This window comes from Mixophyes fleayi, chromosome 3, assembly GCF_038048845.1.
Source record: "Mixophyes fleayi isolate aMixFle1 chromosome 3, aMixFle1.hap1, whole genome shotgun sequence".
In the NCBI taxonomy this organism is placed as follows: Eukaryota; Metazoa; Chordata; class Amphibia; order Anura; family Limnodynastidae; genus Mixophyes; species Mixophyes fleayi.
The window spans coordinates 1,393,736-1,418,798 of NC_134404.1; the positions used below are offsets into that span (position 1 = coordinate 1,393,736).

The 25,063-nt window shown below is 48.8% G+C and overlaps 1 protein-coding gene across 2 annotated transcripts; it reads left to right on the forward strand.

Annotated features, from left to right (window-relative positions):
• Window positions 1–55: 55 nt before the first annotated feature.
• EIF2B4 (eukaryotic translation initiation factor 2B subunit delta) lies at window positions 56–23,209 on the forward strand. Of its 2 annotated transcripts, none has more exons than XM_075201009.1 (13): window positions 56–172; window positions 1,345–1,379; window positions 8,025–8,154; window positions 10,245–10,475; window positions 12,093–12,172; window positions 15,884–15,975; window positions 16,581–16,695; window positions 18,836–18,912; window positions 19,496–19,598; window positions 21,317–21,444; window positions 21,540–21,717; window positions 22,042–22,222; window positions 22,959–23,209. In XM_075201009.1, exons 1-13 carry the CDS (start codon window positions 151–153, stop codon window positions 23,156–23,158), a joined length of 1,572 nt encoding a protein of 523 aa, XP_075057110.1. In that variant the 5' UTR covers window positions 56–150; the 3' UTR covers window positions 23,159–23,209. The 2 variants fall into 2 exon arrangements, with proteins under 2 accessions (XP_075057110.1, XP_075057111.1); XM_075201010.1 differs by having other exon boundaries at window positions 10,248–10,475.
• The last annotated feature ends 1,854 nt before the right edge of the window (window positions 23,210–25,063 follow it).

Sequence of the window (25,063 nt, forward strand, 5' to 3'; positions counted from 1 at the left end):
CTGCTCCTTCCCGACCCGCCTCATGCTGATTGGTCAGGTCTGCCAGTAACTGAGGCTGTTCTGCCAGCTTCTATCATGGCCGGTCTGTCATCCGGCCGCATGGCTGCGCTGTGACCGATCCCACCGGGAGAAGCAGTGATCAGATCAGACATGGAGGGGGGCGAGATACCGGGTGAGAGCCGGGGTTCATTCACCATTATATCGTCTATATCACTACAGGGGTCACATCACTGTTATCCTGCCATATATTATACATGTATATCACTACAGGGGTTACATCATCATTATCCTGCCATATATTATATCATCTATATCACTACAGGGGTCACATCACTGTTATCCTGCCATATATTATACATGTATATCACTACAGGGGTTACATCATCATTATCCTGCCATATATCATACATATATACCACTACAGGGGTCACATCACTGTTATCCTGCCATATATTCTACATATATATCATTACAGGGGTTACATCATTGTTATCCTGTAATATGTTATACATATATATTATTACAGGGGTCACATCATCATTATTCTGTCATATATTATACATATATATCACTACAGGGGTCACATCATTGTTATCCTGCCATATATTATACATATATATTACAGGGGTCACATCACTGTTATCCTGTCATATATTATACATATATATCACTACAGGGGTTACATCATCATTATCCTGCCATATATTATACATATATATCACTACAGGGGTCACATCATTGTTTTCCTGCCATATATTATACATATATATCACTACAGGGGTCACATCATTGTTTTCCTGCCATATAATATACATATATATCACTACAGGGGTTACATCATTGTTATCCTGTAATATGTTATACATATTTATCACTACAGGGGTCACATCACCTTTATCCTGTCATATATTATACATATATATCACTACAGGGGTCACATCACTGTTATCCTGCCATATATTCTACATATATATCATTACAGGGGTTACATCATTGTTATCCTGTAATATGTTATACATATATATTATTACAGGGGTCACATCATCATTATCCTACCATATATTATACATATATATCACTACAGTGGTTACATCATCATCATTCTGTCATATATTCTATCTATATATCACTACAGGGGTCACATCACCATTATCCTGCCATATAATTTATTTATATATCATTACAGAGGTTACATCATCACTATCCTGTCATATATTATACATATATATCACTACAGGGGTCACATCACCATTATCCTGCCATATAATATTCTTATATATCACTACAGGGGTTACATCATCACTATCCTTTATCTCGGTGGTTAACAATTCCCTTCTCTCGTAGGTGGCGTTAAAAACAAGAAAACAGAGAGTCGACAGGTAAAACCTTTAACGGTCACTCTGTGTGTGTGTGTGTGTGTGTGTGTGTGTGTGTGTATATATATAATGTCTGTGGTGTATATAAAGTGTGTGGGGGGGAGGGGGGATCATCATCTTACAGATTAAAAACATCCTACAGATAGGACACATGTGAATATAATAAGTATAATAACAGATATATGGATAGTCATGAGCTGGTAATGCATATGATACGGATACCGTTACATATTCCAGCCATGTGAGTGAACACACAGCAGAAGACATGGCCTCACGGACGTACGAGGTGGAGATATCTAAGAGAGAGGTCCCTGTACGTAAGAGCTGACATTCTAGAGAGAGGGCATTATGAGAGACACAGATGGGAGACGAGGAAATGAAGGATATAGAGGGAATGGACATGAGGCGGTAGGGTAGGCCCGCTTAAAGAGGTGAGTGGTGAAGGATTGTAGGGTGGGGAACAGTCGGGTAGGGCGAGTAGTTCCACAGCTGAGGAGCAGTGTGGGAGATGTCTTGGAGAGGAAGGAGGACTGAGGCAGCTGGGGTGACGAGCTCAGATATGTACAGAGGGGAAGTGCTGGTGAGGAGCAGTGCGGGAGAAGTCTTGGAGAGGAAGGAGAACAGAGGCAGCTGGGGTGACGAGCTCAGAGATGTACAGAGGGGAAGTGCTGGTGAGGAGCAGTGCGGGAGAAGTCTTGGAGAGGAAGGAGGACTGAGGCAACTGGGGTGACGAGCTCAGAGATGTACAGAGGGGAAGTGCTGGTGAGGAGCAGTGCGGGAGAAGTCTTGGAGAGGAAGGAGGACAGAGGCAGCTGGGGTGATGAGCTCAGATATGTACAGAGGGTAAGTGCTGGTGAGGAGCAGTGCGGGAGAAGTCTTGGAGAGGAAGGAGGACAGAGGCAACTGGGGTGACGAGCTCAGATATGTACAGAGGGGAAGTGCTGGTGAGGAGCAGTGCGGGAGAAGTCTTGGAGAGGAAGGAGGACAGAGGCAGCTGGGGTGACGAGCTCAGATATGTACAGAGGGGAAGTGCTGGTGAGGAGCAGTGCGGGAGAAGTCTTGGAGAGGAAGGAGGACAGAGGCAGCTGGGGTGACGAGCTCAGATATGTACAGAGGGGAAGTGCTGGTGAGGAGCAGTGCGGGAGAAGTCTTGGAGAGGAAGGAGAACAGAGACAGCTGGGGTGACGAGCTCAGATATGTACAGAGGGGAAGTGCTGGTGAGGAGCAGTGCGGGAGAAGTCTTGGAGAGGAAGGAGGACAGAGGCAGCTGGGGTGACGAGCTCAGATATGTACAGAGGGGAAGTGCTGGTGAGGAGCAGTGCGGGAGAAGTCTTGGAGAGGAAGGAGAACAGAGACAGCTGGGGTGACGAGCTCAGATATGTACAGAGGGGAAGTGCTGGTGAGGAGCAGAGTGGGAGAAGTCTTGGAGAGGAAGGAGGACAGAGACAGCTGGGGTGACGAGCTCAGATATGTACAGAGGGGAAGTGCTGCTGAGGAGCAGAGTGGGAGAAGTCTTGGAGAGGAAGGAGGACAGAGACAGCTGGGGTGACGAGCTCAGATATGTACAGAGGGGAAGTGCTGCTGAGGAGCAGTGTATGAGAAGTCTTGGAGAGGAAGGAGGACAGAGACAGCTGGGGTGACGAGCTCAGAGATGTACAGAGGGGAAGTGCTGCTGAGGAGCAGTGTGTGAGAAGTCTTGGAGAGGAAGGAGGACAGAGACAGCTGGGGTGACGAGCTCAGAGATGTACAGAGGGGAAGTGCTGGTGAGGAGCAGAGTGGGAGAAGTCTTGGAGAGGAAGGAGGACAGAGGCAGCTGGGGTGACGAGCTCAGAGATGTACAGAGGGGAAGTGCTGGTGAGGAGCAGTGCGGGAGATGTCTTGGAGAGGAAGGAGGACTGAGGCAGCTGGGGTGACGAGCTCAGATATGTACAGAGGGGAAGTGCTGGTGAGGAGCAGTGCGGGAGAAGTCTTGGAGAGGAAGGAGAACAGAGACAGCTGGGGTGACGAGCTCAGATATGTACAGAGGGGAAGTGCTGGTGAGGAGCAGTGTGTGAGAAGTCTTGGAGAGGAAGGAGAACAGAGACAGCTGGGGTGACGAGCTCAGAGATGTACAGACGGGAGGGTGAGCAGCTTGAACTGAGTTCAGGAAGGTATGGTATTTATAAAGTGGGGCAGCAGAGAAGATTAGCCAAGACACGGCAGCATTCAGGATGGTTTTAGTTTTCTCTGAGTGTGAGTAAGGTGCATATTTTGGCAGAGGGCATTTGGAACATGTGGGGATGGTTAGTGACATTAGCAAGGGAAAGATGGTGAGCTCAGATTTAGACTTGTTGAGTTGCAGCAAGCATTGTTTCATCCAGGTGGAGATGGAGAAGAGGGTGTTGGACACACGGGATTGGAAAGAGGGTGGGAGGTCTGGGGTGAAATGTAGATTGGGTGTCGTCTGCATAGAAATGGTAGTGGAGGACGAAGGGGAGTATGAATTTCTCAGAGCGAACACGTGTTGGTAGAGAAGTGTAGAGTGCCAAGAACAGTGCATTGGGGGACACCGATGAGGAGAGGAGCAAGAGCTGGAAGAAGAGACACTGAAGGAGCAACATGAGAAGTAGGAAGCGACCCAGGAGAGGACAGAATCATAAAGGTCAAGGAGAAGAGAGTGATCAACAGTGGTGGAAATGAGTATGAGAAGGGAGAAGTGGTCCTTGACTTGCTAAGAATAGGCAGAGTAGGGCGGAAACCGGACTTAAAAGGGTCAATAAGAGTGTGGGAGGAGAGAAAGTGGATCAGACAGTTAAAGACAAGTCGTCCAATAATTTTGGAAGCAAAAGGGAACAGATAACTGGAGTGGTAGTTGGAGAGCGATGAGCGCTCAAGAGAGGGTTCCTTGAGAGTAGGGGAGATAAGAGCATGTTTAATATTTGAGAGAAAGGTTAAAGAGATGAGCAAGGTGCAGGCAAGTATTGGGGGGGGCAAGATGGTGCGTAGGAGCTTGGATGAAACATGGTCAAGGGGGCAGGTTATGTGTGTAAAGGAGGGAGAGTGAGGATCTCGTGCTCAGTTAGGAGGAGGAGTAGAGATGTCATAGTTTGTGTGTTCTTGTGTATAGGTGATAGGTCAGGAGGAGTAGAGATGTCATAGTTTGTGTGTTCTTGTGTATAGGTGATAGGTCAGGAGGAGTAGAGATGTCATAGTTTGTGTGTTCTTGTGTATAGGTGATAGGTCAGGAGGAGTAGAGATGTCACTGTCTGTGTGTTCTTGTGTCTAGGTGATAGGTCAGGAGGAGTAGAGATGTCACTGTCTGTGTGTTCTTGTGTCTAGGTGATAGGTCAGGAGGAGTAGAGATGTCACTGTCTGTGTTCTTGTGTCTAGGTGATAGGTCAGAAGGAGTAGAGATGTCACTGTCTGTGTGTTCTTGTGTCTAGGTGATAGGTCAGGAGGAGTAGAGATGTCACTGTCTGTGTTCTTGTGTCTAGGTGATAGGTCAGGAGGAGTAGAGATGTCACTGTCTGTGTGTACTTGTGTCTAGGTGATAGGTCAGGAGGAGTAGAGATGTCACTGTCTGTGTGTTCTTGTGTCTAGGTGATAGGTCAGGAGGAGTAGAGATGTCACAGTCTGTGTTCTTGTGTCTAGGTGATAGGTCAGGAGGGGTAGAGATGTCACAGTCTGTGTTCTTGTGTCTAGGTGATAGGTCAGGAGGAGTAGAGATGTCACTGTCTGTGTGTTCTTGTGTCTAGGTGATAGGTCAGGAGGAGTAGAGATGTCACTGTCTGTGTGTACTTGTGTCTAGGTGATAGGTCAGGAGGAGTAGAGATGTCACTGTCTGTGTGTTCTTGTGTCTAGGTGATAGGTCAGGAGGAGTAGAGATGTCACTGTCTGTGTTCTTGTGTCTAGGTGATAGGTCAGGAGGGGTAGAGATGTCACTGTCTGTGTGTACTTGTGTCTAGGTGATAGGTCAGGAGGAGTAGAGATGTCACTGTCTGTGTGTTCTTGTGTCTAGGTGATAGGTCAGGAGGAGTAGAGATGTCACTGTCTGTGTTCTTGTGTCTAGGTGATAGGTCAGGAGGGGTAGAGATGTCACTGTCTGTGTTCTTGTGTCTAGGTGATAGGTCAGGAGGAGTAGAGATGTCACTGTCTGTGTGTTCTTGTGTCTAGGTGATAGGTCAGGAGGAGTAGAGATGTCATTGTCTGTGTGTACTTGTGTCTAGGTGATAGGTCAGGAGGAGTAGAGATGTCACTGTCTGTGTGTTCTTGTGTCTAGGTGATAGGTCAGGAGGAGTAGAGATGTCACTGTCTGTGTTCTTGTGTCTAGGTGATAGGTCAGGAGGGGTAGAGATGTCACAGTCTGTGTTCTTGTGTCTAGGTGATAGGTCAGAAGGAGTAGAGATGTCACTGTCTGTGTGTTCTTGTGTCTAGGTGATAGGTCAGGAGGAGTAGAGATGTCACTGTCTGTGTTCTTGTGTCTAGGTGATAGGTCAGAAGGAGTAGAGATGTCACTGTCTGTGTGTTCTTGTGTCTAGGTGATAGGTCAGGAGGAGTAGAGATGTCTCTGTGTGTTCTTGTGTCTAGGTGATAGGTCAGGAGGAGTAGAGATGTCTCTGTGTGTACTTGTGTCTAGGTGATAGGTCAGGAGGAGTAGAGATGTCTCTTTCTGTGTGTTCTTGTGTCTAGGTGATAGGTCAGGAGGAGTAGAGATGTCACTGTCTGTGTTCTTGTGTCTAGGTGATAGGTCAGAAGGATTAGAGATGTCTCTGTGTGTACTTGTGTCTAGGTGATAGGTCAGGAGGAGTAGAGATGTCTCTTTCTGTGTGTTCTTGTGTCTAGGTGATAGGTCAGGAGGAGTAGAGATGTCACTGTCTGTGTTCTTGTGTCTAGGTGATAGGTCAGGAGGAGTAGAGATGTCACTGTCTGTGTGTACTTGTGTCTAGGTGATAGGTCAGGAAGAGTAGAGATGTCACTGTCTGTGTGTTCTTGTGTCTAGGTGATAGGTCAGGAGGAGTAGAGATGTCACTGTCTGTGTGTTCTTGTGTCTAGGTGATAGGTCAGGAGGAGAAGAGATGTCACTGTCTGTGTGTACTTGTGTCTAGGTGATAGGTCAGGAGGAGTAGAGATGTCACTGTCTGTGTGTTCTTGTGTCTAGGTGATAGGTCAGGAGGAGTAGAGATGTCACTGTCTGTGTGTTCTTGTGTCTAGGTGATAGGTCAGGAGGAGTAGAGATGTCACTGTCTGTGTGTTCTTGTGTCTAGGTGATAGGTCAGGAGGAGTAGAGATGTCACTGTGTGTTCTTGTGTCTAGGTGATAGGTCAGGAGGAGTAGAGATGTCACTGTCTGTGTGTTCTTGTGTCTAGGTGATAGGTCAGGAGGAGTAGAGATGTCACTGTCTGTGTTCTTGTGTCTAGGTGATAGGTCAGGAGGAGTAGAGATGTCACTGTCTGTGTGTTCTTGTGTCTAGGTGATAGGTCAGGAGGAGTAGAGATGTCACTGTCTGTGTGTTCTTGTGTCTAGGTGATAGGTCAGGAGGAGTAGAGATGTCACTGTCTGTGTTCTTGTGTCTAGGTGATAGGTCAGAAGGAGTAGAGATGTCACTGTGTGTTCTTGTGTCTAGGTGATAGGTCAGGAGGAGTAGAGATGTCACTGTCTGTGTTCTTGTGTCTAGGTGATAGGTCAGGAGGAGTAGAGATGTCACTGTCTGTGTGTACTTGTGTCTAGGTGATAGGTCAGGAGGAGTAGAGATGTCATTGTCTGTGTTCTTGTGTCTAGGTGATAGGTCAGGAGGAGTAGAGATGTCACTGTCTGTGTGTTCTTGTGTCTAGGTGATAGGTCAGGAGGAGTAGAGATGTCATTGTCTGTGTTCTTGTGTCTAGGTGATAGGTCAGGAGGAGTAGAGATGTCACTGTCTGTGTGTTCTTGTGTCTAGGTGATAGGTCAGGAGGAGTAGAGATGTCACTGTCTGTGTGTTCTTGTGTCTAGGTGATAGGTCAGGAGGAGTAGAGATGTCACTGTCTGTGTTCTTGTGTCTAGGTGATAGGTCAGGAGGAGTAGAGATGTCACTGTCTGTGTGTTCTTGTGTCTAGGTGATAGGTCAGAAGAAGTAGAGATGTCACTGTCTGTGTGTACTTGTGTCTAGGTGATAGGTCAGGAGGAGTAGAGATGTCATTGTCTGTGTTCTTGTGTCTAGGTGATAGGTCAGGAGGAGTAGAGATGTCACTGTCTGTGTGTTCTTGTGTCTAGGTGATAGGTCAGGAGGAGTAGAGATGTCACTGTCTGTGTGTACTTGTGTCTAGGTGATAGGTCAGGAGGAGTAGAGATGTCACTGTCTGTGTTCTTGTGTCTAGGTGATAGGTCAGAAGGAGTAGAGATGTCACTGTCTGTGTGTACTTGTGTCTAGGTGATAGGTCAGGAGGAGTAGAGATGTCACTGTCTGTGTGTTCTTGTGTCTAGGTGATAGGTCAGGAGGAGTAGAGATGTCACTGTCTGTGTGTTCTTGTGTCTAGGTGATAGGTCAGGAGGAGTAGAGATGTCACTGTCTGTGTTCTTGTGTCTAGGTGATAGGTCAGGAGGAGTAGACATGTCATTGTCTGTGTGTACTTGTGTCTAGGCGATAGGTCAGGAGGAGTAGAGATGTCACTGTCTGTGTGTTCTTGTGTCTAGGTGAAAGGTCAGGAGTTGTCCAAAGAGGAGAAGCTTCGTATGCGAAAGGAAAAGAAGCAGCAAAAGAGGACCAAGGAGAAGGTGTCAGCTGAAGCAGTGGAGGGAACACTGGAGAGCGCTGCTCAGAAAGGTTAGCTTGATCTGTCTATTGTAGCAGCTACTGAAAGACTAGATCCAAAAGTATAACTGGTGGAGGGAGTTACTGCTTTACATTTCTCCACCATCATATATAGAGAGAGGTCAGTGGAACCTCTCAGAGGTGAGGTGTTGGGGTGGTGAGCTTGGGGGTATGTTGGGGAATGAAGGGAAGCTATGAGGTGTTGGGGTGGTGAGATGGGGTATGTTGGGGAATGAAGGGAAGCTATGAGGTGTTGGCGTGGTGAGATGGGGGTATGTTGGGGAATGAAGGGAAGCTATGAGGTGTTGGTGGTGAGATGGGGGTATGTTGGGGAATGAAGGGAAGCTGTGAGGTGTTGGGGTGGTGAGATGGTGTATGTTGAGGAATGAAGGGAAGCTGTGAGGTGTTGGGGTGGTGAGATGGGGGTATGTTGGGGAATGAAGGGAAGCTGTGAGGTGTTGGGGTGGAGATATGGAGGTATGTTGGTGTCACGCTTCAAACTAAATCACAGCAATGGAGCCCAGGATATGATTAAAGCATAAAGATGTTTTGCTCTGAAAATACAGATAAATGTATATAATATAGCTGAAACTGCACAGTGAATCCTGCAGACGCAGGTAGAATGGAAGGTAGAGAGATATCCGGAGCAGTTGTGTAGCAGCAGGATGTGGAGTCCTAGAGCACAGAAGCAGCAGGGAGAACAAACCATAAGGAAGGCAAAGAAACAACAATGACCAGCAAGGTATACTGGGAGTGGAAGTTATAAGTAGAGAGACATCAGGTGCTGGTGATTAATTAGTGCAGCAAGGTAACTCCTAGTAGTAGGAAGATGCAAGGACAATAGCAGCACCTCTGATAGAGAATAGATACGGCCGCAGAAACATTCAATGAATACAATAATGAAGGCCAATAAGTCTGAGAGGCAGGAGCTACTGAGATGAAGCTGCAGGGGAAACGAGGCAGATCCTGACAGCAACCCCCCTCTTAAGGCGGATTCCTGACGCACCATTTCCAAAATGGTTAATACAGTCTGAATCGTAGACCACTGTAAGGGAGATCATGCCAGAGGAAAGTCGATGCACCACAGACCCTGCTCTCTTTTTTCGCCTTTTCTTCTTGCAAGAATTCCTCTGAACGGGAGCCTCAAACAATTGGGTGGAGCACAGTGGCATATCTTGTCCTGATGGGATAGGTTGAATTTTCGAATGTACAGAGGCCCCACAAGATGGCATAGCGAGAGATGTCACAAACTTGCCGATTGCTGCCTCAGTAAAGAATTGCAAGTCTGATAAGATAGGATGATTAGTCTCTATATATGGGCTTAACCATTCCAAGGCTTCCCCTCTAAAATGCAATGTCAAAAACCATACCTGTCTCTGGGTCATTTACAAGGCTAGGTACATAGGGAAATTGTGAAGCACAAAACCTCAGAAGGGCACGAAGTTGAAAAAGATGCCCGTCAAAGATAGGTGATGGCTCCGGACTTGAGATGGAGGTATGTTCGGGAATGAGGAGAAGCTACGAGGTGTTGGGGTGGAGAGATGGAGGTATGTTGGGGAATGAGGGGAAGCTATGAGGTGTTGGGGTGGAGAGATGGAGGTATGTTGGGGAATGAGGAGAAGCTATGAGGTGTTGGGATGATGAGATGGAGGTATGTTCGGGAATGAGGGGAAGCTATGAGATGTTGGGGTGGAGAGATGGAGGTATGTTCGGGAATGAGGAGAAGCTACGAGGTGTTGGGGTGGAGAGATGGAGGTATGTTCGGAATTGAGGGGAAGCTATGAGATGTTGGGGTGGAGAGATGGAGGTATGTTCGGGAATGAGGAGAAGCTACGAGGTGTTGGGGTGGAGAGATGGAGGTATGTTGGGGAATGAGGAGAAGCTGTGATTTGTTAGGTTGATGAGATGGAAGTTTGTTGGGGAATGAGGGGAATCTTGGATGTTTTAGAGTGGTGAGTTGGAGTTAATAGTAAAGTGACACAAGGAGGAACTATCAGACTTGGGGGGAGACAGGTATAAGTGGTATGACACAGGTATTATATTTATGTGTTTAATGACAGCTCTATACTTGTTTCTCTACACTGATGTATTTGATGTTTTAGTAGACACACCGTGCCCTGTTACCATACCTAACACTCCATGCCCTGCACCACCAACTGTCCCTGGGGTAGCGTCCGAGGTGCCGTCAGGAGGGAAGAGCAAGTCCGAGCTGCGAGCGGAACGAAGAGCCAGACAAGAGGCTGAGCGCACCCAGAAACAGAATAAAAAGGCTGAACAGAACACTGTACCCGGGCCAACCAAAGTCAAGGTTCAGCCTAGTGATGGCCAAACAGGTGAGAGAAGTTGGGAGTGTTTGTCTTTCCAATGGAGAAATTCTCTTATCCCCCTTCTGTGATTGCTGTTCTCCATCCTCCCGTAATTTAATATTAAACACTTCCAACTGTTATGTTCCTTTATCTACTACAGCATTTTAGTAGACGGGGAAGTAAAAATACCTAGGATCCTCGTCCCTATAATCTCCCTTGGCTTCTATCACCCTCTGTTTTTTAGTGTCCTGTGTATGAGGTGGGGTTGCAGGGTCTTCTACCTGTGATTACAAGAGTGAAGGACACAGTGAAGAAGATTTGGACAGCAGGGCATGCAGTGACGTGCTTTCACCAGGGAGCCTCGGGTGACACCTGGTGCATGGCAAGGTTGATGAAGGTGCAGAAGTGAGGCAGAGAGTGGTTACTGTCTAGAGGGAGAGGGTAATGTTGGGACAATAGGAGCTAGTGGGACAGGAGTGGGCATGGGGCTGGAGCTGTACACCCAGAGGGAGTAGTATCCGTATTTAGTGGAATAGGATATAGTGAAGTGATGGGTTTTGAGAGAGAGCGATGGTAAGTTGTGGGATGAGCCTGGAGAACCAGGGTAGTGTGTTCCATAAGTGGGAAGCAGCACGGGAGAATACTCGGAAGAGGGAAGATGATGAGCTCTGTTTTGACATATTGAGCATTTGGTAGTAGTGGGACATCCAGGTGGAAAAGGCAGTTGGACCCATGCGATAATAGAGAAGGGGAGAGGTCAGTGGAGGAAAGGTAGCATTGGGTGTTGTGTACATAGAGCTGGTAGTGGAGGCCAGATTGGCAAATTAGTTCACTGAGAGAACAGAAAAGGCAGGGGGCCAAGGTAGAGCCTTCAAGAAGCCCAAGAGTGGAAGGGGAGAATGTGCCAGAAGTAGGAGTGTTCAGAAATGTAGGAGGTGAACCAGGAGAGAACTGTTCCTTAAAGGGTTTGCAGGGGAAGAAGTTGGTCGACTGTATCAGAAGTGGTAGGTCATCAACGAGCGTGATTAAGTAGGAGTGACCCTTAGACTTATCTGTTAGAGTGTTGATCACTTTAGTGAGGATAGATTCGATGGCATGTTGAAGCCCGTTTTCAGAGGGTTAAGGAGGGATGTAGAGGAGAGAAGGTGAGTTGGTTGTATGCAAGTTGCTCAAAAGTTTTGGGAGGAAATAAATGCAGGAGTAATTGGTGGAGTGATGGATTCTCGAGGACAGGAGAGATGAATGCGTGTTTGAAGATGTAAGGGGAAGTGCCAATGGAGAGGGACAGGGTGAAGACATGAGCTAGAAGCAGGCAAAGTTGGAGTGTAGTAGTTAGGAGGGAATGGCATCAGGAGGACAGATTGAGGGGGAATAGAGGAGTGTGAAGAACCATTTTCGTTAACAGAAGAAAAAGAAGTTGGATTGGGTAGCAGAGATGAGGAGACGTGGAGTGCCCTGTCTCCTAGCTATGGTGACTAAATCCCCATCACCTATCTGTATGCCTTGTTTAAATTAATTTTACGTTGTATAAAAAAAAATCCAATGCATGATCTCCTTATGTCCTGAGCGCCAACACGTGAAACATTCTCCAGTCTCCCAGGTTCTTTCTAATGAGCATCCGTCATCTTTGTACTTTTTCTGCAGTGAAACGTCTTCCAGAACATGTCCAAGTGGATGATCCGGCAGCACAGAAAAAATTGGCAAAGAAACTGGAAAGACAACAGGTACAATAGTGACTTTATGACGTATGAGATCACTCGTGGTGCCAGTGTTGCACTAGGGTTCCTAAATTATCCACCAGCGCATTTCAAGGTGTGATCTCTGGAGAGGACTCGGCTGCCTGGAAGAGCGCCTCTGTGTGGAGAGGTGGATAATGCGGAAGACATGCTGTAATAATATAACTATCACAGGGACGTCCAACCTCCTAGCACCTCTAACAGTACCCATCGTTACAGAACACTTTTCAGTTTTTCTCTTGTAATGTTTCTCCGTTTAGCCCAATTTATGTCTTAAATTAACCCTGAGGGTGGAACGGACGTCGGGACTGTTTTATTAACTGTCATTTCTGTGTGTTTGAAGCTGTTGCTTGTATTGCTGGTTAAGTGCCCTGGGGTCACCAAATGCGTTGCATTAAGTATAGGATAAGACCTGATCCCCAACAGTTTGAACCTGGCGCAGGGTCGGCTTCTATGCACCCGGTTCAACAGCCGTTCCCCAGTCCTCCAGGTGCCCACAGTGTAGCCCCCGGTTGTGTATAGTGATGTTGGGGGCTCATGGTTACTGTAATCATCTCTTTGCCCCTTAGAAGGCACAGAGTGAGCCGCTCATACATGGCCCTGAGACGGAGGTTTGAGAGTGTTTAACGCTTTGTGTGCTGTGTTCTCCTAAAGTGACTGAATTCTCTGTGTCCTGACCCATGTGCGGAACCAATTGAGACACCACCGATTGTTAGATATTTATTCTTTCACCTTCTCTGTTGGTGTCTCAGTAGCACCTGACTCCTGGAGGGGGTTTGTCAGAAGAGCGGCACCCTGGTCCTGTGGGGGGCGGGGGGGTTCTGGGAATAGTGGCACCCTGGTACTTGGGAGGGGGTTCTGGGAACAGTGGCACCCTGGTACTGGGGGGGGGTTCTGGGAACAGTGGCACCCTGGTACTTGGGGGGGGGGGGTTCTGGGAACAGTGGCACCCTGGTACTGGGGGGGTTCTGGGAATAGTGGCACCCTGGTAGTGGGGTGGGGAGGTTCTGGGAACAGTGGCACCCTGGTACTTGGGTGGCACCCTGGTACTGGGGGGGGGTTCTGGGAACAGTGGCACCCTGGTACTGGGGGGGGGTTCTGGGAACAATGGCACCCTGGTACTGGGGGGGGGGGTTTCTGGGAACAGTGGCACCCTGGTACTGGGGGGGGTTCTGGGAACAGTGGCACCCTGGTACTGGGGGGGGTTCTGGGAACAGTGGCACCCTGGTACTTGGGGGGGGTTCTGGGAACAGTGGCACCCTGGTACGGGGGGGGGGGGGGTTCTGGGAACAGTGGCACCCTGGTACTTGGGGGGGGGGTTCTGGGAACAGTGGCACCCTGGTACTGGGGGGGTGGGGGTCTGGGAACAGTGGCACCCTGGTACGTGGGGGGGAGGGTTCTGGGAACAGTGGCACCCTGTTACTGGGGGGGGGGTGGGTCTGGGAACAGTGGCACCCTGGTAGTGGGGGGAGGGAGGTTCTGGGAACAGTGGCACTCTGGTAGTGGGGGGGAGGTTCTGGGAACAGTGGCACCCTGGTACTTGGGGGGGGGGGGGGGGTTCTGGGAACAGTGGCACCCAGGTACTGGGGGGGGGGAGTTTCTGGGAATAGTGGCACCCTGGTACTTGGGGGTACTAGGGGGGGAGGGGGTTTCTTGGAATAGTGGCATCCTGGTACTGGGGGGGGGTCTGGGAACAGTGGCACCCTGTTACGTGGGGGTGGGTGGGGGGGTTCTGGGAACAGTGGCACCCAGGTACTGGGGGGGGGGGGTCTGGGAATAGTGACACCCTGGTACGTGGGGGGGGGGGCATTGGAGTTTCTGGGAACAGTGGCTCCCTGGTACTTGGGGGGAGGGGGGGTTGGTTCTTAGAACAGATTCTTGGAATAGTAGTACCCGGACCCTGGAGGGTTCTGATAATTGTGGCACTCTAATTCTTGAACTACGGCACGCTGACTCGTGATGCTCAGAACAGTGACAATGACGGGGTAGCGGGGGTGTAGTACATTGACTTTTGGGGTGGCTGGTCCAAGTGCTTGCGAGGGGGGGTGTTCTCAGACCACTGGTGCCCTGACAACACTTTGGAGATGGTTACAGCTGTACGTATGATTGGCCACCTCTGGTCTGGTCAGAACTGATGTTCCTTATCTGAGAACTACTCTCCCGGAGGAAACAAAAATGAATAACTTTAGATGTTTGGAGAGAGGGTGAACGTATGAGTTACACTGTTGTATTCAGTACCTAGAAGGACGAGCCTGCCGCTAGGGGACGGTCTGGGATTGGGGAGCACTTACTACTGACTTTCCCAGGGAAACGGGCTTAAATCCGACTTGATGAGAGTGCTCACCCTACGCCTTACTGATGAGGCCGGGGTTCTCACCACCGCTCGTTCGCTAGTATATGAGTGTTGTGGTGTCATCCCATCTACCTGTGCTGCAATCACTACATCTCGTGGTACACACACTGGATCATGTAGATTATGGGGCTAAAAGATGTAGGATGGGATCTCCGATGTGACATCTCCTATATGGGCGAACACACTGACTACTGTAAGGTATCTAAATATTAGAAGTCCATGGTGCACGGGGAGAGGACGACACCATCAAGCTTAAGGGAGATAGGAGTAGAGGATGTGACACTGGGCCGTGAGAAGACTTTGAGCTCCGTTTTGGATATATTGAGCTTGAGGTTGCGTCCAGCCATCCAGGTGGAGATGGCAGAGCGGCAGTCCAACACGTAGAAGAGGTGAGCGGTCAGGGGAGGAAAGGTGGATTAGTGTGTCATCAGCATAGAGGTGATATCGGAGGCTGAACCAAGGCAGGAGGTGTAAAAAGAGAAATGTAATGGGCCAAGATCAGAGCCTTGTGGAACCCTGACAGACAGAGGAAGATGAGGGGGAGCTGGCACCAGAGGAAGAGACACTGAAGGAACCATCATAGAGGTAGAAGCTAAACCAGCAGGACCTGGTTGTAAGGGATCAAGGAGGGAGTGAACATTGAAACAGTGTGATAAACGGTTGTTGACTGGCCATTCGAGAAGTTTGGAAAGGAAAGGGAGTAGGAGGACGGTAGCTGGAGAGAGAGGCAGGGTTGAGAGATGGCTTCTTGATGTTGGCAGTGACGAGCGTGTGTTTTGTTTTGTTGAAGGCAGGAGGGAAGATGCTGGTAGAGGAGGACTAGGTGACTGCAAGTGTCGGAGGCGAGAGGGTAGTAGTGAGAGGATTTCGGAGTCTGTGATAGGAGGAAGGCTGGACGGGGTGGCTGGGGGCTTTGAAGTGGGCTGATGTACTTCGCCTAGAGTGAGGAACGTGAATTTCCACCATTTCCCCATCATAGGGAGGATGTTTATGGAGAGGAGTTTTAAGTTTTACATCTTGTTCTGCCCCCCAGTTGTGATAGTCAATACCATCAGCTAGGAGAAGGATTTAATGAGGAAATATTTGTGATATAAAATAGCACAGACATAACTGATAACATAGAAATCTCTTATGTATAAAACGATTACTTGTGGTTACTGTATTGTACTCCAAATACACACGGATGGCCGTAGTAATTAGTGTACTTGGAGACTGAGAGTAACTGGACCAGAATGGAACATGTTGTTCCACAAATTACTTTACTGTTAAATACTCAACATTTTTATTAATTTCTCACAAAGTCGGATAACCTGGATTTATCTAACGCCGCTTCATTTACTTTCCAGGTTCCTTTGCGTCAGGATTACGGTGCAAAAGTCAGCCTGTTCTCTCACCTCCATCAATACAGCCGCAAGATTCCCCTCACTCAGCAGATGAGGTGAGAAATACGCGCGTTATAGCGCCCTCATCAGGCGCATTGTACAACGCTGTGCTTTGTGCTATAGATCATACATTACGTCTTTACCGATACAGTGTATGTTCCTGTTAGCGCATGAGGAATAGAGCATGTAGCATTCAAACACCTTAAACACAGCATTCAAGTACCTGATGCGTACATGTAGCAGTACAGATAATATGGTAATGATTCTAATTTCAGAATCACAGTTTTATTTACAGATGTTCCGGCCAGAACATTAATAAAATAAGAATATAATGAGAACGTTTGTTCTTCAAGCTTGAAATGTTATCAATATATTGTTGTTATTAATGTTCTGGACGGAACATCGGTTTGTAAATAATCCTGCGATTCTGATTTTAAGCTTATTATTTATCTAGAGGAATAGGGGGTTCCCTGCATACCACCCAAAGGTTATGTCCTCTAAAGCAGTGACCGGAGCAGCAGCCATTGCTCGTACTTCCTCGTGGGCCGGTGTGATTGGTGCCCTGATTCACATGTTGTTCTGTGTAACTATTAGCAGAACATTGATGATATTACTCTGCAGATGTATGAGGATGACTGTTACTCTCTCTGTTCTTCCATAGTATCCCGTCCTCTGTAATACACCCTGCAGTGGTGAGACTCGGCCTCCAGTACTCACAGGGTATTATCAGTGGCTCAAACTCGCGCTGTATCGCATTATTACACTGCTTCAAACAGGTAATGTCCCCTGCTGTCCTCTGTTACCCTAGAAACAGACATCTGCCCCCTACAAATCCTGTATCGCCTGCTACTAATCCAATACTGAACTCTTATTCAACTGGTACCCTTTCCACCCAGCGCAGTCCCCCACCATCTTCCCTTCCTCGTCCTCGGATTACACCCAGCGCAGTCCCCCACCATCTTCCCTTCCTCGTCCTCTGATTACACCCAGCGCAGCCCCTGCCATCTTCCCTTCCTCGTCCTCGGATTACACCTAGCGCAGCCCCCACCATCTTCCCCTCCTCGTCCTCTGATTACACCCAGCGCAGCCCCTGCCATCTTCCCTTCCTCATCCTCAGATAACACCCAGCGCAGCCCCCGCCATCTTCCCTTCCTCGTCCTCAGATAACACCCAGCGCAGCCCCCGCCATCTTCCCTTCCTCGTCCTCGGATTACACCCAACGCAGCCCCCGCCATCTTCCCTTCCTCATCCTCTGATTACACCCAGCGCAGCCCCCGCCATCTTCCCTTCCTCGTCCTCGGATTACACCTAGCGCAGCCCCCACCATCTTCCCATCCTCGTCCTCTGATTACACCTAGCGCAGCCCCCACCATCTTCCCATCCTCGTCCTCTGATTACACCCAGCGCAGCCCCCGCCATCTTCCCTTCCTCGTCCTCGGATTACACCCAGCGCAGCCCCCACCATCTTCCCTTCCTCATCCTCTGATTACACCCAGCGCAGCCCCCGCCATCTTCCCTTCCTCGTTCTCGGATTACACCCAGCGCAGCCCCCGCCATCTTCCCTTCCTCGTTCTCGGATTACACCCAGCGCAGCCCCCACCATCTTCCCTTCCTCGTTCTCGGATTACACCCAGCGCAGCCCCCACCATCTTCCCTTCCTCATCCTCTGATTACACCCAGCGCAGCCCCCGCCATCTTCCCTTCCTGGTCCTCAGATAACACCCAGCGCAGCCCCCGCCATCTTCCCTTCCTCGTCCTCGGATTACACCCAGCGCAGCCCCCGCCATCTTCCCTTCCTCATCCTCTGATTACACCCAGCGCAGCCCCCACTATCTTCCCTTCCTCGTCCTCTGATTACACCCAGCGCAGCCCCCGCCATCTTCCCATCCTCGTCCTCAGATAACACCCAGCGCAGCCCCCGCCATCTTCCCTTCCTCATCCTCTGATTACACCCAGCGCAGCCCCCGCCATCTTCCCTTCCTCATCCTCTGATTACACCCAGCGCAGCCCCCGCCATCTTCCCTTCCTCATCCTCTGATTACACCCAGCGCTGCCCCCGCCATCTTCCCTTCCTCGTCCTCTGATTACACCCAGCGCAGCCCCCGCCATCTTCCCTTCCTCGTCCTCGGATTACACCCAGCGCAGCCCCCGCCATCTTCCCTTCCTCGTCCTCGGATTACACCCAGCGCAGCCCCCACTATCTTCCCTTCCTCATCCTCTGATTACACCCAGCGCAGCCCCCACCATCTTCCCTTCCTCATCCTCTGATTACACCCAGCGCAGCCCCCGCCATCTTCCCTTCCTCGTCCTCGGATTACACCCAGCGCAGCCTCCCCCCCACTATATCTTCCCTTCCTCATCCTCTGATTACACCTAGCACAGCCCCCGCCATCTTCCCTTCCTCATCCTCTGATTACACCCAGCACAGCCCCCGCCATCTTCCCTTTCTCATCCTCTGATTACACCCAGCGCAGCCCCCGCCATCTTCCCTTCCTCGTTCTCGGATTACACCCAGCGCAGCCCCCGCCATCTTCCCTTCCTCGTTCTCGGATTACACCCAGCGCAGCCCCCGCCATCTTCCCTTCCTCGTCCTCGGATTACACCCAGCGCAGCCCCCGCCATCTTCCCTTCCTCGTCCTCGGATTACACCCAGCGCAGCCCCCACTATCTTCCCTTCCTCATCCTCTGATTACACCCAGCGCAGCCCCCACTATCTTCCCTTCCTCGTCCTCGGATTACACCCAGCGCAGCCCCCACTATCTTCCCTTCCTCATCCTCTGATTACACCCAGCGCAGCCCCCACTATCTTCCCTTCCTCGTCCTCGGATTACACCCAGCGCAGCCCCCGTCATCTTCCTTCCTCGTCCTGTTTAACTCTCACTGATGCATATTGACAATTTTTACATTACATGACAGGTTATTAGGGACTACAACACCCCACCCAATGAGGAGCTGTCACGTGACCTGGTCAACAGATTGAAGCCATCCATCAGGTGAGGGATCAGTGTCTTGATGTCTGTATATTAGGATTGCGGAAAGGTCCATTAGAAAGAGAGGCCTGTCTATGAGAAGGGGGAGGGGATAGACTGATCTATGAGGGGGAGAGGCTGGTGTATGAGGAGGTGGGGTAGGGGAGAGGCCGACCTAAGTGGAGGAGGGGGTAGGGGAGAGGCCGGCTTAGGAGGGGGAGAGGTCGGTGTATGAGGAGGAGGTGGGAGGGGAGAGGCCGGCCTAGGAGGAGGGTTTAGGGGAGAGGCCGGCCTAGGAGGAGGGTTTAGGGGAGAGGCCGGCCTAGGAGGAGGGGGTAGGGGAGAGGCCAGCATAGAAGGGGGAAGGGAAAGGCCGACCGAGGAGGGGGAGGGGAGAGGCCGGCCTAGGAGGAGGGGGTAGGGGAGAGGCCAGCATAGAAGGGGGAAGGGAAAGGCCGACCGAGGAGGAGGGGGAGGGGAGAGGTCAGTCTATGGGTAGAGAAGATGTTTCCGGTGAGGGATTGGGGAAGAGGTCCTTCTAGGGGGAGGGGGGCAGGTATTACTAATAGCCTGGTATGTGACCTGATGAGTTTTTCTTTCCTTGCAGTTTTCTGACTCAGTGCCGCCCTCTGTCAGCCAGTATGGGAAATGCTATAAAATACATTAAGAAAGAGATCTCTGGTGTCAGCCGAACGAAAGGAGAGGAGGAGGTGAGTGTTGACCCTTCACACCTGGAGACCATGTCTTAAATAACCCATTGGTTAGCTCCTAAGGATTAAGGCATCTTCCCTCTGTAACCTTAATTTATCATCCCTACAGTTCTAGATAAACGCATCAGTCCCTTATTGTAGAGATGGGGACACAAGTTAAAGCTCGTTCAGTCCTGAGATCTGGCATCTTCTCCATCTCTCCTGCTTTACTAGAAGTTCTGTCAGCATCACAGGTCTCAGGCCTGACAACGGTCCTAATCTCCTTCTGCAGTAGGACACAGCCTGTGGCTAAGGCTCCGCCCTCTATGGGGCACTGGAGAATCAAGAAGCTGACCCCGCCAGCCCAGTTTTTGTCTCTGTGCCCATTATTTATTTTGGTTGTATGGAGGGATAGCCTGAACAGAAGTACCCTGTGACACCATCCGTCTGCCTACTCCCGAGACCTCCATCCCTGATCCCGTTCCTCAGGTTATCTCTCTCACTCTCCCCCTCCCCCTTTTTGGATGGTCATAAGAGGACGTTGTTGGCAAAATATTTGGGACGGTACAAAATCTATTTCTACAATTTACCTTTTATTGGCTATATGGCCGAATTCTGAAGTGAAAACCAAATTGAATGCATGAATTATAAAATTAAATACGGAAAGAAGGGATTGTTCTTCCTCTTTCCATATAAAATAACACAGGCAGTTAACATAATCTATTGATGCCAGAGCCCTAGATTTGTTCCAAATGTGAACTGGGTAGTGTATAATCTACCCCATACAACAAAAGTAAAACAGGGTAAAGTGGTGCAAATACATTACCCATTGCAGTGCCGAGCATCTGTAGATAAAATGATCTAGTGAAATGATTTCATTTAATTAGTGAAGACTAGGTGTAGTGAATGGATGAGTTACACAGTAATTACTTTAATGGAGTAAAGATTAAGGAGTAGAGTTTAAATTGCTGAAGAACTAGAAATGTACTGTAATTAGGATCAGGCCTGACATGTAATCGTTACACTAGGGATTGTTCCCTATTAAGTGTAAAGTGATTACTTTCGGTTTTGGCTTATTTTCCTATACAAGGGAAGGTCTTCCAGCTCTCTGTCCATGCAGTGGTTCCTTCATAGGGCTTTGTCAGCCCCTTTTGTGAACCTTATACCAAACTTACCAAGGTGGATGTGGGCGCTTTTGCAGACTCTGCTTTTTCAGGAATGGTCCTTCATGAGTCTATTTTTGCATTAGACGTTTCTCTTGGCTGTTATGGAGGGACTTGGGGCATCTCGTCATCTGAGTCCCCCTGCTGCAAAAAGAATGGAGATTATTACACTTCCTGTTAAGTCCTGTTCTCTGATGCTTGTATGGGGACAGAGTCTGGCACAGCCAAGGAGGCTCGGTCTTCCCGTTTCTGCTTGCTTGTCTACTGACACCCTGGGGAGGTTTATAGGTAAGAGGAGGAGCCAGTCAGAGGGTGGAGCCACAGTCTGTGTCCTATAGCATTAGAGAGAAGGATGTAATGCTTTGTTATATGTTGGGAGGATTGTCCCGTACACCTGGCAGCAGCTCCACCCTATAGGTACGTTTATAGTAGAGCCATTAAAGCTTCGGTTCCAGAAGCCCTGAACCTTCCTATGACAAGTATCAGTAATCAACCGGTAACATCATTCATAGATAAACGGCCCATCTGCACCTTGTCATATTCCTCCTGGATCACTTTGTCCTCTCTCTGCCTCAGGTGAAGGATGAGCTGTATCAATGTATTGACAACTACATCCGTGAGAAGATCCACCTGGCAGCTGAGGCCATTTCCAAGTCCGCAGCCGAGAAGATCAGTGAGGATGACGTCATCTTGGTGTATGGCTGGTGAGTACGTCATTATGTCTCTGTAAACGCACCTACTGCGAATCAGAGAACAGCCTCTGGGGCTGGTATGAGTAATGTGTGTGTTACTCTCTCAGCTCCTCTCTGGTAACATTCACACTCTGCGAGGCGCACAACAGCGGGAAGAGCTTCCGGGTCATCGTGGTTGACAGTCGGCCACGGCTAGAGGGGAGAAAGACCCTGAGAAGACTGGCGAACTGTGGCATTCACTGCACGTACATCATGATCACCGCTATTTCTTACATCCTGCCCGAGGTAAGTGGAGGGATGTTTACCCGGACACGTGGATCTCAACATACGTGTCCTGCTGAGACTCTGACTAGAAACTATCCCAGAAGGCGAGAGTCAGGGGATTACAGAGGGTAGATTAAAGCTGTGAGAAGACGTCACTAGGAGGTGGGATGGATGTGATATTCTGTAATGTCAGGGATGTCGTACGTCTTCTAGTCCTTTCTTGGGAATAACGTGGCCGCCCACCTGACAGCGAGGAGGATAACCCTGCAGACCAGTCACGTGATTCTTAGACTGGTGGGGAGAACATATAACTATAATATGTACCATATCCTGTCTTCTCCTCAGGTGTCTAAGGTGTTCCTGGGAGCTCACGCTCTTCTAGCGAATGGATACGTCATGTCACGCGTGGGTACCTCCCAGATAGCGCTGATTGCCAAAGCTCACAATGTCCCGGTGCTGGTGTGCTGCGAGACCTACAAGTTCTGCGAGAAGGTCCAGACTGACTCCTTCGTCTCCAATGAATTGGGTGAGGAAAGCAGGTGTACCCCGTGCGCCAGAGAACCTGCGTATTCTGTTAATAATATTCCAAAGTACAGCCAGATTACAGTTAGCTGCCTGCTAGACTTTTCTTTAAATATTATTTCTGGATATATAACATTCTCAAATGTTCATGGAGGTGCCATCAATGAACCCAAGCAGGGATCGATTAATATTCACAAAGAAATTCTAAAGGACAAATCTATTCAAATGGAACAGTTATTAGAATCTTTAAAAGCATTTGTTTATGAATGAGTACAGGTGTTTGTTAGCCGTGTTTTAATCACGCTTCTCGTTACTCTATTATTTTGCTGGTTTAGAAACTGGACCTTGAGTGAAAATGTATTTTAAAGATTCTAATACGTCACATTCTACTGGATTTCCCATTTTGAACCCCCTTTTGTGCAGCACCAGTACTGTGAGAGTCTTATCACACCAGGATATGAAGGGATCTCTGCCTCATAGTGACTATATAAAGTCCTATAACAGAAATGTTTTATACACTTCCACCTTATTACTTACATTAGACCAATATAAAGGGGAAAATATTGGTTTATAGTCCTTTACTGGTCTTATGTAGAAGTGTCTTCCATTATCCCTCATATTTGACTGCTAATATAACATGGGCTCTTGTATTTGGGGAGTCACATGGAAACCCGCTCAGTATAAAAGCAGATTCTCCGGTCTCCAATGTCTTTCTCCACCTTGTCTCTCGCTGTATTCAGATGATCCGGACGACCTGATCGTCACCCGGAAGGGTAGATGTCCCCTCGGACAGTGGGAGAAGAGCCAATTTCTGCGACTCCTGAACTTGGTGTATGATGTCACACCCCCCGATCTCGTGGATCTAGTGATCACCGACCTGGGGATGATCCCTTGTACATCTGTACCGGTGGTCCTTCGAGTGAAGAGTGGGGAGCAGTAATTGGGGGAATCTTGTATTATTTAAGTCTCTTATTAAATGCTCTTTATCGCCTCCTCTTATGTTACGTTATAGATCCAGTACAACACTGTAGTCCCAGTCTATGTATATATTATACAGTGCGAGTCATAGACCTAATGTCTGAGCTACATCTGTGGTGGCCGAGTACTGATGGGACTTCCTTCCCTTACCTTGTCCTCCAGACATGATTCAGGTTCTTTTTTGGTTGGATATCCGGTGGTCAGGAGATAAATACTTCAATGAGAGGGACAATGATTGGTCAAATAACTTGGGTTTATTAATAATGCGGTAAAGATAATTTTGGTAAGCAACCGCGCCACTGACCCCTTCAACTCAATGGTAATAACAAAATATTGATTTGATCAACATAGAGCACAATAGCATTTAACATATAATAACAATAAATCAATTTTCAGGTAAATCACTTAACATTAATATTCCACTAAAACATTTGGTAACGTTACCATATTTACACTCAGTCCTGGGCTGAACTGTGCACAGGAATTTAGTAGAAGTGCTGCATGTGGTTGGGGCCCATAAATTACTTTTTCACGCCAAATAAACCGATGATCTTTTGTATTACACAGTCTCTCTATATTCTCTCCTTACACACTGTTCTCAGGACATAGCTCAGTCTGTTTGGTGTGATGTCACAGATCTCTATACTGCTTATTTGTTTTCAGTACTTTCCTTTTTACTCACACCTCTCTTTGGCTCACTTCTTATCTTCTTCTCTTCTTACACTTACTTCACTTCTAATCTGCTTATATATCACTTTGTCCGATTTTCATTCTGTCCCTATTTTTCTCTCTCAGTCTATGCAGACACAGGGATCTCTCTCAGTCTGTGCAGACGCAGGAATCTCTCTCAGTCTGTGCAGACGCAGGGATCTCTCTCAGTCTGTGCAGACGCAGGGATCTCTCTCAGTCTGTGCAGACGCAGGGATCTCTCTCAGTCTGTGCAGACGCAGGGATCTCTCTCAGTCTGTGCAGACGCAGGGATCTCTCTCAGTCTGTGCAGACGCAGGGATCTCTCTCAGTCTGTGCAGACGCAGGGATCTCTCTCAGTCTGTGCAGACGCAGGGATCTCTCTCAGTCTGTGCAGACGCAGGGATCTCTCTCAGTCTGTGCAGACGCAGGGATCTCTCTCAGTCTGTGCAGACGCAGGGATCTCTCTCAGTCTGTGCAGACGCAGGGATCTCTCTCAGTCTGTGCAGACGCAGGGATCTCTCTCAGTCTGTGCAGACGCAGGGATCTCTCTCAGTCTGTGCAGACGCAGGGATCTCTCTCTGTCTGTGCAGACGCAGGGATCTCTCTCTGTCTGTGCAGACGCAGGGATCTCTCTCTGTCTGTGCAGACGCAGGGATCTCTCTCTGTCTGTGCAGACGCAGGGATCTCTCTCTGTCTGTGCAGACGCAGGGATCTCTCTCTGTCTGTGCAGACGCAGGGATCTCTCTCTGTCTGTGCAGACGCAGGGATCTCTCTCTGTCTGTGCAGACGCAGGGATCTCTCTCTGTCTGTGCAGACGCAGGGATCTCTCTCTGTGCAGACGCAGGGATCTCTCTCCCTCAGAAGTCTAGAACTTTCCTCCCCCCACTGCCTTCTGGGAGTTCACAGTTATTACCAAAGTTAGTGGACTTGTTGCTACGCCACATACTCCTCCTTCCTGTTACTCCCGGCAACCACCAACCACTCCCAACTGTCACTTCTCCCTAAAGAAAATATATATATATTTTTTTAAAATTTTTATAAACACTTTTAACAATTAACAAACCAAAAACATATAGATACACCCCAGGGTACTCAGATTTTGGGGCACCACACATCCACCATAACACAGATCTGTAACCAGTACAACACTGTATCTCCAGGTAGTCCCAGTCTATGT